Raw genomic sequence first — 17,976 nt, 5'->3', positions numbered from 1 at the left:
AGTCTTGCTTTAAAGCTAGCTGGGAGGATGACTGAAATGTTAAGGTGTCAGAGTGTATGTGAAACAGGAATAAAGAAGAAAAAACCTATTTGAATAGTTAACACCTACAGTCTAATCTTAAAGTCATAAGGTTGAGCATTTTTAAGGGAGAGTAAAGTAAGTTGTGTCTGAAATTTCTTGTGGCCCCACACCAGATTTACAGTGATATTTGCAGAAGAAACTTGTTTACAAGCTCATATCATACCTCTCACATGGGAGAAGACTTGAAGTGAGCCAGTGACTTGCTGGAAAAGGACACAGATAGTAGTGAGGTGTCAGCTGAAACAGGGAGCTTTGTTTCCCAGAGGGCAGCTTTATCGGGCTGTCTGTGCTGTTTCTCCCCTTCCCTTTCTCCCCTTCTTCAGCCTTATGGGAAAGGCCTGGGAGAAGTCAGGCAGGTTCACTGCTGTGTTCCAGCCCTGTGAAGGCGTCTTACCTGTACTGCCTGACATGGTTTGTACAGCCCCTGGATCCAGACCTCTCACATGCCTGCTGTGCATGGGCTGACAGAGCTGTGGCAGCACTGCCAGATATTGGTGCTTGTCTGCACTAAATACCAAGCTGCAAATCTGACAGGTTGTTTCTGCTCAGGCTCATATTTGGGGCAGTTATTAATTTGTTTGCAGAGAGGCTGTGGATGCACAAGTCCCACCAGCTGTAGGGCTGAGCTCAGTGTATCTAGCTATGTTTTGTCACTGGCGATTTTCCCAAGGCCAGAATATTGACTGTCTCTTAAGGGTTGATGCCACAGGGCAACATCCAAAGACACCAAAGTAAATGGCCTTTACTATCATGGACTTTCAGCAGTTGTTTAGAATTTCCATGCTTTAGCCTCGTGGAAATTTTGCCCTGTAAAGTTACTAGGTACACAGGCATCCCAATGGTGTCAATGAGCTTTCCTTCTCTGTGCATTGCTGAGCATGGTCTCGTGTTGTGTTCAGTGAACTTTGAGCTAGAAACATGGAGTGATAAGAGAAATATGATTTAGTTTTTTCCTTCATGAATTATCAATTTACATTCACCTTTTGGTTTTTTCCATCTTAAAAAAATGGTAAACAGGTTGACTTCTTCACCAAGATTGTGTGGAAATACAGGATATACATATTTAGCACCAGTCAATCTGTTCAGAATGAGTAGGAAACCCATCAGTTCCTGAGGCTGTAATAGATTTCCTCTGCACAACATGTCAGCAGCCTGATGGAGCTGAGGATATTCTGCCTGTGTACTTGAAATGTCAGGAATGCAGTGTTTATTTGCAGCAAAAAGGCTGAAAATCAGGGCCTAAAGTCTCTCACCCAGAGGATACACTACTCTTCAACAAGCTGCTGAGAGAGACACAAGCTGTGCAGCTGGTACCTGGTGGGAGGAAGCATCACTGAAATCAAACTGCAGGGTGCAGCCACCAGTGTGAGGTGTCTGTGACAGGGGCTGGCCCACTGCCCTTCACCCTCTCTTTAGAGCCACACTCATTTTCCAAGGGCTTGGAGCCACTTAGAGCAATTTTAGCAGAATTTGTTTTACCCATGCATACGATGCTCTTTGCTGAGCACTTTAAGCATGTGTTGGAAAACACACATTTATCATCATTTACATGCAGCTCAGAAACTGTAACTCTTGCAGAGAATTAGTGTCAAGACACTGTTTTAGTTAACAACAAGAGCTTACAAGTTCACTTATAAAAGCTTCAGGGGGTCATATTGCAGTACACCAAAGCGCCCTTCTGGGAGCTTTAGCAGTTGACAGAGGAATCCAAAGTAACAGTAAATCAGCAGCATAAGCACATAGAAAACTTCTCCCAAACACCCTGTCTCAGTTTCCCATGGTTTGCAGCTCAGAGATTTCCTGAACTTGTGATGTTTCATATATTTAGTACCTCTGAATGCTTTCTTCTTCCATTAATTTGCTTAATAGTTTGCTCAACTGATGTAATTTTTTACAACCTGTGGGAAATAATTTCACAAGTTTACTGAGCACAGATGAAAGCTATTAATTTATTTGTTCTTATGCTGGAAGAGACAGAAAACCAGTTTTTCCCTACAACTCTGTTTCTGTAAGACACAACCTATGTGAGGTGTGAGCAAAGTACTATCTATTCTCTGTATTATCTTATTCTCTGTAACACAAATAAAAGGAATGCAGAGAACTCTTTTGATGAAGACTTTTACACATCTGAAAGAATAACTTCAGGTTTACTTCAAGTTCTTTCAACTACTGAAGAAAACACAAGAACAGAGTGGACAGAGGGAAATGTCTTTCCTACCATTTCAGAAAATGCCCTGGATGGGAGCAGTGGGTGACTCTCCCCCATTTGCAGCCCAAAGCCACACAGACACACTGCGCTACATCTGAAAAAGGTTGCAGTGGTTTTAGTTTCACAAGCAGTGTTAGCTGGAGGAAGGACTGAAGCTGTGCCTCTCCACTACTGCCAGCATCCACAGCTTTCCCTCCTGCAGCTGCCACATACCTTTTTGTAGCTGTGATGCTCAGTAAACCATGTCCTGGGAGCTGAGTTCAAAATAACCTCAGAAAACAAATCAACCAACCAAATAACCCCACCCCAATTTGTTTTTCAGTCAGCGCTATCCTCTGCTGGCACAAAACCCCCCACAGAACATGTTGTAAGGGTTAAGCCCAAAAGTCCTAAGCCAAAGTTAGAGAGTTTCTTCTGGTGAAGAAACTGCCCAATTCTGACACTTAATGTCAGAATAAGTGTCAGAGAATTTTGGGTTGAGCTATACTGAAAGTATATATGCTTGTTTCACAAGTACAGCTTGTGAAACAAGAACTGCCTAGGATGCACCTTGCTTTTTTTTTACCATGATATTTAAGCTCTGACGAACTCTAATATGCCCAAACCTAATAATATGCTCTTAATAAAGAAAAATAAAAAGCACTTCATCAACTCAGATGAGAAATCTCTCACAGATATTTCTGTGGCAAAGTGTTCTTCATTAGGCTAGTGAATTTTTGGAATAATTGACAAATATGTTTATGATATGGTGATTTGAATATACATATTTAGATTAATATATTAATTTGCTTGAAAGCTATGTAGTGATCAGAAATTTTAATGATATTTAGGAGTCAGAAGGGGGGGAAATTTTTAAACATACAGCAATGTTTTTCTACAGTCTACTTGTAAAACTGTTAATTAAATTCATATTAATTAAAATAATTTAAGACTGTGGGCAGATTTTGCAACCTTTTCTTCAGTGTCTAAAGCATCTATCTCATCATGCAAAGACCAGTTTCAGCAGAATTATAAAGATTCCTCCTTATTTGCTTTCAAAGCTGGCCCCATAACAGACTACAAACTGTAGCTATTAAGGGACACTGCATGATACAATATTGATTTCTCTAATAGCTATATAATTATACTGAGAAGCAAATTGCTAATAAAACTCAATAATCCTCCTGAAAAATTAGCAACATTAGCCCGGGAGCAGGCTGGAAATGACTAAAGCCATTGTTCTGATAGCATTAGCAAACATACATTAATAATTGTATTGCTTTAGCTGCACACTCCCTGCTGTTTTAGTACTTAACTATACTGAAATGCTAAATAGTTGTTGCCAGTTTAAGAAGTTTATCAGACAATATAAAGATGTCTTTGTGATTGTAATACAAAACTACACATAAGTGCACCTAAAAAGTTCTGCTGGTGAAGTTATCTCCTAAGAGCTCCGTTTATGGGTATTACCCAGAGTTTAAAGAGAGCTTTTATACCCCTGAGTCTTAACTCAGTAAGTAACTGATAAGATAGGCCTGGCTTTCCCTCTCTTTGGCTGGTTCACGGTGCTGCTGTTTGTGCTGCATTGCAGTCGTCCAGCCCCTGCCTGCTGCCTCTTATCCCTCCGTGCAGCCAGCCAGGAGCCAGCACAAACAGCCTGGGAGCAGGGCGACGCTGCCCACGGGGACCAGCCCAGCCTAGCCCCTGGAAACCTTCCACCGGCCAAAAATAGCAGTGCTGGGAAGGTGCCGGCAAAGCCGCCTCTTGACATTGACTGATGCTCCCCAGTGCCGCGGTCTGTCCGTCCGTCCGTCCGCTGGACAAGGCACGGCTCTCTGCTGCCTGTCCTTCCTCCCCACAGATCTTGTGGAGACCTGCTTGGGAATCATGCCAGACAGATGTCACCTTCTCACCAAGGGGCCCTGTTTACAGGTTTGGGGAGGTACAAACATATTTTACAGGAATACTCTGACTTCAAAGGAAAGACTGGGGGATAGCTGTCCATAAAATCCACAATGAAAGTGAGTGGGGAAAACTGGATCAATATGCTGGAAAAATAGTTTGGGCCATGAAGTGAAAATGTGCATGCAAATAGCTCTTGCTGTGGGATGTTGCAGATGTTAAGGGTTACACATGAGTTCAAAAAGTGGAAAATCCATCAAAGGATATAAAACATAAGGACCCATTGCTGGTTCTGATCAGCTGTTAAACTATAGCCTGAACATGATGAACAGAGAAATAAATGGAGCAAGTCTACAAGTGAAAACCTGGAAAACTTCAGGAATTATCCTTCCTAGGAATAAAGGGGCATATTTCTGCATGAAATATGCACTATAAAGCAGCCTCTACATAACTAGCAGAAAGCCATGCTGGTCTTCCAATCCAACAGCGCAAACTGAAGGTCTCTAACAACTAAATCCCCTTGTTCTTCCTCAGTTCCTGGTGCTGAAGCACAACTCTCCGGGACCTATACATATTTGAAAAGGATATACACAATTATTAAAACTTTCTTTGGGTCCTCTCCTGGGCTCTATGCAATGCAGCAGTGCCCAGCCCAGGCAGAGTGTCAGTCCCCAAACCAAGGCCACTGCTGTGTGCTAGTCCCCATCAGGTGCAGAGTTAACCGGGGTCCAGCACACTGGGAATGGGTGGTGGGAAACAACCTGCCATCTTCAGCCTCAAATGAGTCTGACGGAGGTGAAACATGACAGATAACCTTTGCTGCTGCAGTATGTGACACAGCAGGGGAGTGGAATACACAAGTGCAGGAAACTCCAGCAACCAGACATGACTTGCATTGCTCTGGTTATTCCCAGGTGGGGAGATGCTGCAGCTGAAGGTGTGCCTTCAGCACATACAGAGGTTACCCTGTGGCTGACATCCTGCTAGTGAGCTTGGTGCCAGCAGCACAGACTTTGCTGTGCCCCACTGTCATGGCACCATCACAATAATTCTGGGCCAAGCAGAGGTCCAGGCTGCCAAACCCTCGCTGCTGCTTAGCTGGGCAGGACAAAAACTACCTTATGTTTATCTACAATGAGTGGCAATCATGCTTCTGACTGTAGTGTGAAAACAGACCGAGAGAAATAAAAATAAACTCTCTTTGTGAAACCATTGCTAACCACACCATTTAGCATGACTATACTGAAAGACAGAGCAGCATGGAGCCCAGAGAAACAGCTTTGCAGGATGGTGAACAGATTCAGCTTTCCTTGGAAAAGATAACTGAACTTCATTTCATATGTTCCACCCTTTGAGAAAGTCTTTTTTTTTTGACCAGGACTTAGGAAACCACATGGCACTGCCATTTAATGTGGCACCAGAGGCTGTGTCTGACATTAAAGCTGGGTCTGGAAATTGAATTCATTTCCCCCCAACTCCTCCCCAAAACTTACAGAGCAGTCATCATTCACCATAACATGTCATCCCAACAAGCTGCAGGGCAGAGATACTGCACATTTGAGCCAACTGGTGGCAGCCAGTGAACAATGTCTAGGTAACCAGAACACCCTTCATCATGGATCTGATAGGTTTAACAGCTAATTAACCTGTGTAGGGATTAGGCTTTACATTGTACAGTTTTATGGCAACAAAACCTGAGCTTCCTAAGATTACACTGAGCAGCTCCTTATCTCTGATGCAGAGATGTTTATCAGCACCATATGTTACAAGCCCCTGCTATGTTTCCCAATGACCTTCTGGGACTTAATCAGCCTGAATGTCAGGGGTTGAGGAGCTGAGGACATATATTACAACACAGAATGCAGCACTCAGCCAGGCAGAATAAAAATACAGGGCAGAAGTCCAAAGAAAACGTCTTTGTTGGTTAACTTCTGTCCCTAATAAATTTGCCAATTAGAAAGAACAAACGTTAACTTTGTTTTCCTTGCCCTTGCTGTTGCTCTGTGAGGTCCCACACTGCGAGGTAACACAGGGTGTGTACTGAAGTACCAGTGATGAGGGGAAACCTCAGATGATTCATGGTTTGGGAATGTTTTGCATAAAAATAGCAAATTCCAGCTTTATATCTGGAGGCTATCCATGCTACCCAGTTATGTTTTCCAGTCTTGGAACCATAAAAAGAGATGCCATGGAGAGGAAATTTTTGTCCCCAATGTCAGCGGCTCTGATTGTAGTGATTTTAGTCACATGCTGCTTTTACTAAGCACTCTGAATTAATAAGCACTTAAGAATTAATAAGCATTCTGTCCCAAAAGTGTTCAGGCATGGTCTTTTGGGATGACCACATCAGAAGACATGGAGTATCATCCTAACACTTGTTTTCTCATGTGAAATGCACTTGTTTGCAATTGGAGAGGCATTAATAAGAAAAGCTTAGGCAAGGACTGGATTTGCCAGGACATTTCCATGCAAATGATGAGATACATGTTACAGTATCTCCTGCAGGGAGAGGGACCCACCTACTATTCCTGAACACCCCTGCATTCTTCAGGTGGGCTGTGTTTACATTGATAAGGCTGGCATGAGCCATCTCCAAGGCATAAAACTGCCTTTTTCTGGCATGGCTGTGCTTGATTGCCCACATCCTAACCCACCAGCAATTACTGCTCACTCTGGCAGCTCCTCTGAACAAGACAAGTCAATCCCATCACTGCTTCTCCTCACTCCAGCCCAGCTGCTCTCAGTGATATGTTTGGATACATAATTTCCTAAGTGTCCCTTCTATTTATTCTAGCTCACTGGGCTCAGATCCAGGCTGAATTTCATGGATAAGGATGCTGATCCAAATGTTGACACTTCGCTGCATGGCTGCAGGATAGAGATAAAGCTGGGACTGGTTTGCAAGGCATTTGCAAATCTGTGCATTATATGTCTGTTGTTTAATAGAAAATATCCCGTTTGGAATTCAAAGCATCTCAAAGACAGATGTGGCATGACTAGGGTTTAGTTGAATGTGCTGTATTCAGAATACAACAAAAAGTCCAGGTGTTTTAAAGGATGTAATGGCCATGGTTCAAGAAAAGAATTGTGTTACTGGATGCCAAAGATATGAACACATTTATAGAACCTTTGCTTGCTTCTGACAGTGATTATATGGTGTGGGTTGATATTTTTTTTTTTAGAAACTAATTTCCTTTCCCAAAGCAGGTGTGTGCTAGTTGCCACATTTTGCAGGCATATTTAAAACTATTTGGACCCAGCAGAGTGTTTAATTGGCTGACAAGGACTGTAAGTGTGAACTTAGTAACTGATATAGCTATGTCTTGAAACTTCATTAGTCTGCATTGTGGTGGGAGGCTCTTCCAAAGGTACCAGTAGCACATAGATATCTGACTGTGTGTATGTGGCACATATCGTGTGTTACACCAAGCTGGAGAAGGAAAAAAAACCTACAAAATGAGATGTCTAAATGGAACATCCCAAACCTTGAGGAATGCAGGTCTGGGGCAGATGGATATCAATGACACATCTTCCTCTCCTCCTCAGTGTCAGGACTCTCCAACACATGGCTCGTCAAGGTCCTGCCAGTGTCAGTATTCCATGTCCATTGTGTAATAATACATAGAAGAGCACTTTCATTAAAAACATTGAAAAATATTACAGAGGGGGGAGTTAAAGAATGCAGCATTGTCTGTTGAGCATACTCTGCTGGCTAGACTCTTGCCAGGGAAGCAAGGCAAATGTGAAATTTATATGTGAAATCCTTCCTAGGAGCCCTTAGGCACGATCTAGGAAGCCTCTTCCTTTTTTCTGTCTGACCTCCCTGCTCCTGATTTCTTGGCTATAAAATGCTTTACATTTAGGGGGAGGAATGGAGAAACATTTACAGTTTAACATCTCATAGCCTTGTATTTGGGTAATGCACATAACCTGTAGAGAGCATTAGTCCCATGTTCAGCCTGAGAAGAATTTAGCAGCGAGAGCTCTCACTTCCTAGACAAACGTTCTCACTATGCAGTAGCCTGTCTTATTTCAAACTTCAATAAAGAGAAGCTGAATTAAAGTCTGCAATCTGTGGCTTAACTTCCCTTGCACTGTTTTGTAGCATAAGCTGTTAAATCCCTAGCACTGGACAGCCTTGCCCTCAGAACAAAGACCTACACAATGCAGAAGAGAAAGTAAAAAATTGGACAACAGAGTGAAAAGGTAGGAGCTTTAAGTACAGGTTTAAAATAAAGGAAGACTTCACTGCACAAAAACAGGGACAACATTTAGTCTGTGACAAATGAGCTAGGAGAAACAAAAGTGGGAAAAGATGAATAAGGCTTTAAGGGAAAATGCCACTCCCCAGGCAAAAGCCACAATACAATTAGATCAACCATCCCCAAAGGAACATAATAAACTTTCTCAAGGGAAGATTCAGCTCATACAAGCAGTCTCTTCCTCTGACCATTTCTCTAAAGGTATTTATTGCCAACTGCTAAAAATCACTAAAGTTCCTTTACTACACACACCTACTACATGTTTGCAGACTTGAAACAAGTAGTACTTTAAATCTTCCCTGTCAACAGATATAACAAAAGAAAACAAACCTACTTGTAGCCCCCAGGTCTAAATTTCCAGTCCCTTTTAATAAAGCAAAAAGTTTTAGCTATTAAAAAAATTTGTGACCTTTTCAATGCTACAGAACACAGATACAAAATGTGAATAGTAAAATATCTGTTATATAATATATATTTATATTTTAATATATTACATTTATTTCTACATAAAGAGGCTATAAATACTGTATATGCCTTATATTCATGGTTCCCAGCATTTGACATTATAGTAAGTACAATCAAAAAAATACTTATAAAAATTCAAAAAGAACTCAGTAGAAATAGCTTTACATTTTAAAATCTTGTAGTCCTCATTGCGTCTATCAATAGAGTTCTGGGACTACAAGAGCACAGGTAAGAAGTTGTCCAACAATTAGGCACAATTTCATCACTTGGAGATCAGAGCTGCCATGAAACCAGTCACGGGTTCCCAAGGCTACATAAACTGAGATCTCTGCCACTGCAAACAGACTTTGAGTTTTCAAAGTGAAAAAGTCAGACCTAAATCTGAGGGAGGGGGAATGAGATGAGAAGGTAGGGTGCCCTCAGGATGCCCCACCAGAACCACAGTGCTTCCTGTGGTCCTGGAGTAAATGACATTGCCTTTTCTACCTGTTAGAGAGGCTGCCCAAGTGGTGATCTGAGGGGAGGGGAGTACTTTCTGCAGCAGTTTTGGGCAGCTCAGAGGCAGGCAGGCATGAATGAGGGTGCTGGGGATGAAAGGGGAGCAGAGCCATCCTCAGAGGTCAGGCATGGCCCTGCCATTTGAGTCCCATCCCTTGGCTCAGTGCTCTGTCTTCTCCCTGCTAACAAACTTCACTGAGAAAATGCAACTCATGAGGACTTTTACAGCAGCCTTTTTCCTCTGCCAAGGACAGAGACCATCACCCACACCTATATTTAGCCCAGCCTATGTTTAGTCTCAGGCCATCAGAGTGCCAGAGCCTTGAGCTGGAGGTTCCTTTTTTTGTTTGTGAAGGTACAAGCAAGGAATAACTCTGAGAAACAAGAAGCCAGTGCCGTGCTGTTTCCTTCCTGGAGTCCAGCCACAAGGGGAAAAACAAACAAAAAAAGCCCCACAAAAGCAGGGATGTGCCATTATTTCGTACAAGTAGGAGCAGTTAAGTCGAATGCCATGATGCCGCCCGCATCAGACAGATGCTCCACATCACCAGGCTCAGCCTGTGCCATGGGACTGGCACGGCCCACACACCACGGCCAGGGCTCTGCTGGCACCCTCAGCCACCAGTGTCTCTTGAGGAAAGAGCCCCGGCCTGGCACAGCGCAGTTTTGCTGCCAGATGCTTCTGCATCATCTTCAGGAAAAATAAGTGTCTTTTCTTAGTCCCATGGATGCCATCTTTCAGTACGTGAAACCCGGATAGCAGCAGCCCAGGCAGCGCAGGCACATCCCAGGGGAGCTGGGGCTGCCAGCCTAGAGCGGCACGGGGCACTCGTAGGGGAGCCCGTGGGCGCGGCAGAGCGGGGGCGATGCCTCCTGCGCGCACAGGAGCTCGGTCTCCTCGCTGGAGTACACGGGGGTGTCCATGTCATCCGAGTGGTAGCCCGACTGGTACCCGCTCGTCTGGTTGGAGGCCTCGGACATGACAGACTCGTTACTCTTGCTGGGCACCAGCGTGCTGCAAAAAACAACCAGAAACGGGGCTGAGAGAGCTGTGTCTTCTGCAGGGCAGGTGGGCAACTCTGGATGGCAGCTGCCTTCCATCACAGCAGCAACCAAAGCAAGAGGCTGTACTTAAACCTGGCTTCAAGCCTTTTTAAACATGCATTTGCTTACAAGGAAAGACCTTTTCATATGCCCTAACTTCACTAATGCATGAAAAAGACCTTTAATTTTATGATAATACAAGGAGTTAGATTGAGACCACAGATGAAATGGAGAGAAAGCTTTCAGAGGCTTTACATCAGCTGTGGTGCAATTGTAACTGCAGTATATTTTCATCTGCACTGAAGCTGTTCTGGAAAAAAATTATTCCTGAGAAGCTCTCGGAGAGCATACATGAGGTCTCAGCTTCATGAATGCCACTGTGCTTCCTGTGAACTGCACACAGTGAAACCCCTGTACTATGCGCTGAAAATACACCCAGGTACATCCTGAAAACTCGAGTCCCAGCTATTAGGAAAAAAAAAATAAAGCAAGCAAAAAACCAAGAGCTGTTCATCAGTTCAGACACGCTCAGCTGTGTGCACCAGCTCAGTGCCTTTGAGGGGTAATTGATGCTATTGCAGCTGATAAATACAAGTCCTCTCTGGGTGCTGACTGAGGCTTCCAAAAGCCGTATTACCTCCCCTCACCTAACACCAAATGCAAGATGACCAGGCATATTAGGCGCAATTTTGCTTTCTGTTTTTGAAAATACTTTAAGAAAAGATTTTTTTCTTCTGGACAATTTTAGAAACCAATCATCAGTCTTCTGACATACTGCAGTAAAAGGTCATATTGAATTCTATGTGTAGCCCAAGCCTTACCTAAAGGGTATTTTCACTTGGTTTTCACTCTCTTCCAATGCCTTCAGCTCTTCAGATGCAAGAACCATCCCACTGTCTGTCTGGTTTTCCTGCAAAGGTGTTGGAAATGCATTAAATGGAAAAAATATTAGATCCACAAAAAAAAAAAAACAAACGCATCAACAGAAGGACAGTATGTATAAATAGACAAACTTACCTCCTGAACAACTTTTACAGTGGTTACCAATGGGACATCTTCAAATGTTTTCACGCTCGCAGGACGGCTTTTTCTCTTGCTACCTTGTCGGTACTGACTGCAAAGAAAACAAAACAAAACAATCCTGTGTCTGCTCTCCACAACTTGGCTGCAAACGGCACAATGATATCAGAATCCTTTTATCTCTCTTCAGAGAAGTTAATCCTTTTGTCAAAACATATTATGCAAACTTCAAAATATCTATTTATTGAAAGGGATGAACAGCCTAGAAAGTGGCATATTTCTGACCTTTTGCTCCTGACAATATTGATCTCTGAGCAAATTCTAAGAAATGGCTTTGAGAAAACAGCTTCTTTCCTCATTTACTCTGGAGGGCTTAACTTCCTGCAAGCTTTGCTTAGAACTACAATAAACAGGGAAGCCTGGAGCACAGACGTGTGTCTCTCTCTTTGGACTGCACTTCTGAGACCCCTGGCTGGACCTAGGACAACAACAGCAGAGTCAGCACACTGCTGCCCTTAAGCCGTGGGGATCAGGACAGGGAGTGCTAAATCTCTCTTGAAGGCTCTTCTCCAAAAGAAGCCCTCTGGTTCAGGATGACATCCATAAAAAATATTGGACAAAAAAATAAAATTGACTCTCATGGAGATACTAACACAGCAAACAAAACAGCACCCTCAGCTTTCTGCCTGAGTGAAAATGGAATGAAATGATGGTGTCCCACTTAAACGGGGCAAATTTATGTTCTTAACAGCTAATGAAGGAAAAGCCATGGGGTTAGTAGAGTAACCTGCATCCACTTGAAGTGCAAAACTGGAGACAATTAAAAGCATCATTCCCCCATTTTCTCATTTTAGCTATGCTGAATCCTGCTTATCTCCAATAGACAATTATTCAAATTGGTGGGGATTTTACAAGTTCCTTGAGTAGCCTGCTTTGGTACTCAATCACAATTCAGAACATTTTTCAAACATTAAATATTATTATTATTTACTAAATTTAAAAATACTAAAAGTATTTGCTCAAATAAAATTTGTCCCAATGCTGGGGACACAGAACAATCATTTAACACCCTCTTTGGAGCAAATTTTCATATACTGAAAATGGTTACTATATTCCCTCTCCATTTTCTCTTCCTAAACTTAACAAAACCAGTTTTTTCAAGCTCTCTCCACTGGCCATGTGCTCTGCTCCTTTGCAGTGGTATCTAATCTATTTCCCATCCAACACTTCCAGGACCAAACCATCAAATGGACAATCTAGTCCATGCACCCTCCTGGACACCCTGATCTTGTACAACTCAAAGTTCATTCCACAACTTGCCTTCTGTGTTTGGAAGCTCCCTGTGTGCCTGCATTAAACGCACACATAGGCACAGAACTGCACGGCCAGTTTTCCAGGGTGGTGAGGGCTGAGAAGCCCAGCCTTGATCTGAAAGACCTCCCAAGTGTGGGAGACCCACCTCTGCTCAGCCCAGACAAGGCTACTGTGACTTGATTTTTTTCTTGACAATTCCATGCTGGCCATTTGTAGTTAATTTGTTTTCCTGTAGGCATTTACAATTTCTTATCTGAACATTTATTCCAGGATGGTTCCTAGAATTCAAATTAAACTGATTGCAGAATTACACTTTTTCTGTTCTTTCCAAGAGTAGGCATTATCTTTACACTTTACACTAACTCTTCTATACCTCACCTGACTGTTTTTAAGGACAATCTTTCAAGGTTCAGAAATCACATATCTCTTTCCTATGCCAAATAGGGCAGATGTTAGGAGGTCCTGCTGATTTTAATTTATATCAACAATTTATAGATTCTTTAATATCCTCCATGTTTTCCCTGTGCTTGCTATCCTCCTCTAGCTTTGGTTTAGGGATTATATTTTTTCATAGTTAGTACTTTTGTGAACATTGATAATGATATCTCTGAACAGATAAATCTTTTCCACTACCAGCATAGCAAGATCCATACCTACAAAATCATTTTCAGCTACCAGAACATAAGAATAAAGCCCCTAAGCATGACTTAACCTCTTCACTTTGCCTCTTCTAGCATGGTTGTTTTCACAATCCTGTCACAATGTAAGATGAGAGAAAAGAGATTCAAAGTCTCCTTAAAATGTCAACAGAGTGCTTTTACTTCTGTTCGTACCAGGAAATGGGGACAAGAAAAGTCTTATAGGAAGTATTAAAAGTGGAAAATAAGTGTGATGTTTTCAGCGCTAAATCATGGGGTTTTTTTTTTCTTTTAAACATGTGTATTTTGAATTGCCCCACTACTAAAACATGGGGTTCAGAGTTCAGCTGCAGGGCTGTAAGTTCACCCAAAGTGTGAAATGCATTGTGTAGTCTTTTCTAGGATGACATAAAAATGTTATCCTGTTCTACCCCAAGTCTGTGGTGGTTGTGATACAAGCAGTGAGGCAGAGGGCTCTGCTTCATGGAGACCCCATGAAACCTGTGAACAGAGTCTGTTCCCACCCTGGTGTTCACATTGCTCTTTTTACCCTCCTTCTTCTGAGGCTGCATTGAACAATCAGGGCTCCCAGCATCTCAGTGGCTGCATTGGATGGGAAAATTCCTTTCTCTCTTACATCCCATGACAGAAGTCCTCAAAGGGTCCAACATAAGCCCCTGAAGTGCATTAGTACAAACTCCTCACTGGAAGGTCACCTCTGCCATGATACCCAACAGCATCTAGCATTGGGGATGCCCCACGAGCCCCCAGAAGGAAGCAGTGCACAAAAACAGGAACAACACTATTTATGTCACATTCTCCTTGGCCATCAATTCTGTTTTCCAATATTTCACTTTAGGAGGAGAAATGCCAGAGAGCTTATTAATGATAGCTCTATCATCATTAATGTTCTTGGCAGCTGCAACACAAGAACACTGTGAACACAACTGAATTGGACCAGTAAAACTTTCTCTATGTTCTGGTTCTTAAAATACAAACAACAGATATTTTCATGGAGTTTGCTTTTTTTGTTTGTTTGTTTTTGACTGAGAATACCAAGTCTTGAAAGGGTAGCAACAATAAAAATAAATAAGAAAATCACTAACTGGGAGGGTAAGAAACTAGCTTTTGCCTACAAAAGCTTTACAAATTCCTTCTTATCCCTATGGAGAAGGTTAAATATGGACCAGGCAGCTGAAGTCTCTTCCTTTCATTTTCCCTTCCCCCAGTATGAACAAAACCTTCCCAGAGGCCCCAGTAGGATGTCCACCATATAAAATACCTAATTCCTGCTGTGTTGTCATAATGGAATTTAGGATCACAGACTTCCTCTTCCTCCCTACAGGAAGCAGGTGAAGTTGGGAGAGAGAGACCCGAATCCTCTTCCATATTCAATGACACTGACAAAGGAAGGACAACGTAGTCTTTACCATCCTGTAGAATGCAGTGAAAAAACACAAAAATTAAATAGGCTACAGAGACACACAGACATAAACAGATACATGCACGTACATGGAGAATGCTTCAGCCCAACAGGGTAGGTGTTTTATTAAACTATGAACATTACACCACCTTTGCAGGAGCAGCTACATTAAAAGAAGGAAGACTAATAAGAAACAGTTCCAAGTAGTTTTACTTTTTAAATAGATTTTTTATATTATATACTGTAACATAATGTATAAACGGGACTTTTTATTGATGTCTTTGAAAAAATAAAAGTAGATCTCATTAATGTTTGAATCCCAATGCCACAAAGAAATGAACCTGACAGTTTAGAAGGGTAGTGTAATTCCCATTATCACAGAGGTTAGAAAGGGAGAGTCTGTCTAATATGGAGCACACAGCCAAATCCATCCTCCTTCATTCAGTGGGCTCACATCTATGGCTCTGGCCTTGTCCACTTCCATAGTAACTGAAGAGGAAGGCACAAGATGGAGAGCTTGGGAGGGAGGCCATGTCCCCACCTGGTAGCAGTGGGCTCTCTTACTGCAATGCCTGCACACAGGTCATGCCTTACCACATTAATCTGCATGGGGCTGCTCACAGGCAATGAAGATCTTGTGTCCTTGTTTTCTAGGATAGCCATTTAAAGCATTGCAGCCCACACCCTCACATACACAAAGATAACCATCTTTGGCACAGTAAGATCAACAGGAGCTACCTGCTGGAATGTGTCTGCAGCCTGCAGGGAAATCAGCAGCAGAGCAGGGAACTGAGCCTGTGCCAGCAGTAGTGTCACGGGGAGCTTTGCTGGCAGGGCAGAGTGGCTTTTGGTTGCCATAACACAACCTGTGGGATCTCTACACCACAAGTCACTCTCTGCTAGTCAGAGACCCAGCTGCTGGTCAGCAATGGGGGCAGCAGAGGAAGCCCAGGCTCCCTGAGAGCTCCAGCAGACAGTACCCAGCCATGGAGTGCTGTGATGGCTGGCAGGACAGGACAGATTCAGCCAGTGGTTTTAGCCACCAGAGAATACAGGTCACACACCTGACGGACATTGGCTTGCAGCAAATTCCCCAGGTGCTCCACCAGTTCTGAAAAAGTTGGTCTCTGCTTAGGATCTCCATGCCAGCAATCCAACATTGTTTGGTACCTGGAATGACAAAACCAATTAAAATACCAGCGTGAAGAAAACAGCACCCAGTTTTGCTCCTGCACCTGCTAGTAGTGTGGGGTAAATGTGGGCAGATGGAAGAAGAGTTTCTCACATTTCTGGTGTTGTATAGTCTGGTGCTCTCATTCTCGTTCCTTCTTTCAGTCTTCTGCAAAATTCCTCATCAATTTTCACTCCAGGGTACGGTGATGCACCTAAAATGAAAGCAACAGTAATTTTAATGCATTAGACTCTTAAATTCTGGGATTCATTTTCAAGCAAATAACTTGCTATGGTTTGTGTTAATAAGACAATTTGGTGTATTTGGATGTGTAAACAATTTATATTTGTGATGGAAACAGCGACTGACTGAGTAAATGAGGCACATCATCACATACTGAAATTGCATGAAGAAGCATTTCAAGCCCACGTTCCTACATTTGCATTTTAAAGAAAATTTGAGTATTTTATTTTGATGGAGAAAATATACAGGAATTTTTCAAGAAGTAGAAAGAAAATGCTACAGAGGTTCCAAGAACACTTTGACTGCTTTCTTCAGACTCTTTTATTTAGAGATGGCTCAGTAAAATTAAAGTTACTCACCTAATGAAAATATTTCCCACAGCAGAACTCCAAAGGACCATACATCACTCTGAATGGTATATACTCTATCAAAAATGGTTTCCGGTGCCATCCATTTTAGGGGTAGTCTGGCCTAAAAGCATTTCCATAAACAAAATGGTATCACAGTTTAGCGAAACACCGAGTTTCCAAAAATCTCTTTAAGGGAAAAAAGAAAAAAGAAGTCCTGATTTCATATTGATTCTCTATCAAACAGATAATCTGAAACTTACATCTCCTTTTCTGACGTAATCCGGGTCTTTGTAGATGTCTCGAGCCAAGCCAAAATCACAGATTTTGACCACGTTATTGTCTGACAAGAGGATATTACGAGCAGCCAGGTCCCTGTGGATGCACTGCAAAGAGAAGTAAACAACTTCATGTGCTGCCTGTCGTCACAGCTCTGTCCACAGGGCTGATTTCTTTCACATATGTGCTCTCCTACCCTCAAAGGCCAGATAATTCTTAAAACCTTTTAAGAAAAAGAAACCTCAGCATCAACAGTTGCTGATTTTAAGTGCTTTTTTGATGGTCACAACTGATTTGGCTCAGGGAGACTTGTGTTCCCAAGTCCAAACATACGTCTGTTTATCCACTGTGCAGAGAGGGCCTTTGAAGTTAGCTAATTAATTATCCTAAGAAGCTAACACAAAACAGGTTCAGATCTGATTACCTTTAGATTTACTTAGGTTCACTCAAATCTGTGTACTCCACTATTTCTCTGAAAACACCACACTAAAATGCTGACTTGATTCCAACACAAACTAATCTTTACTACAGTGAAAGAAGTCCACATCTCTACCTATGCAGAACAGCAGCTTAGTTAACAACCCAAACAATTCAAAACTCAAACCTCAATAGTCTGAAGTAAAAAAAAAAATAAATAATCAGGCTCTGAAAGTGGCTTCAGATTTGCTACTACTATTGAAACTGCAGAGTTTGGAAGCAGGTATTTTAACAATTGCACATCAATTGGGATTTATATGAGAGGCAGACAAAAGTATTTTTTTAGAAAAAGACTCTGAAGTCTGCTCTTGAAGACTGAGCCTGCACTCTAGAGCAGTGTTGTATTTCCTGCTTCTATTTTCTATTCCCATTTCTAAGTGGTTTTCGTTTCTATACAGCTGCAGGCAATTCCTCACCCTTGCTGGAATTGTCATCCTTTGAAACGTGTACTCTACATATTCAGCCACAAATCACAGAAAAATACTTCTAGAAGGAGAAAATGCAGGTGAGGTGCTGTTGACTGCCCGGGTGTCCTCGGCAAGAGATTCTCCAAGGAGTCACCCATACAAGTTTCACAGCTGAGTATTGTCTCTCCTCACATTGCCCTTCCAATCCCAATGCACA

General features: G+C 42.4%; 1 protein-coding gene across 1 annotated transcript in view; it reads right to left on the bottom strand.

Annotated features, from left to right (window-relative positions):
* Positions 1 to 8,783: 8,783 nt before the first annotated feature.
* Positions 8,784 to 17,976, bottom strand: part of KDR (kinase insert domain receptor) — a 31,109-nt gene continuing 21,916 nt past the window's right edge. The window contains exons 23-30 of the mRNA XM_074541495.1: positions 16,860 to 16,982; positions 16,609 to 16,720; positions 16,121 to 16,220; positions 15,900 to 16,005; positions 14,695 to 14,846; positions 11,458 to 11,554; positions 11,262 to 11,350; positions 8,784 to 10,411 (exon numbers count right to left, since the gene is read on the bottom strand). Coding sequence (XP_074397596.1) covers positions 10,207 to 10,411; positions 11,262 to 11,350; positions 11,458 to 11,554; positions 14,695 to 14,846; positions 15,900 to 16,005; positions 16,121 to 16,220; positions 16,609 to 16,720; positions 16,860 to 16,982 — 984 coding nt within the window. The 3' untranslated portion in view covers positions 8,784 to 10,206. The remainder of the gene's footprint in view (positions 10,412 to 11,261; positions 11,351 to 11,457; positions 11,555 to 14,694; positions 14,847 to 15,899; positions 16,006 to 16,120; positions 16,221 to 16,608; positions 16,721 to 16,859; positions 16,983 to 17,976) is intronic.

This window comes from Zonotrichia albicollis, chromosome 5 (assembly GCF_047830755.1).
Source record: "Zonotrichia albicollis isolate bZonAlb1 chromosome 5, bZonAlb1.hap1, whole genome shotgun sequence".
In the NCBI taxonomy this organism is placed as follows: Eukaryota; Metazoa; Chordata; class Aves; order Passeriformes; family Passerellidae; genus Zonotrichia; species Zonotrichia albicollis.
Note: the sequence above shows the minus strand (reverse complement) of the source record. Positions and strands in the feature narration are given on the sequence as shown.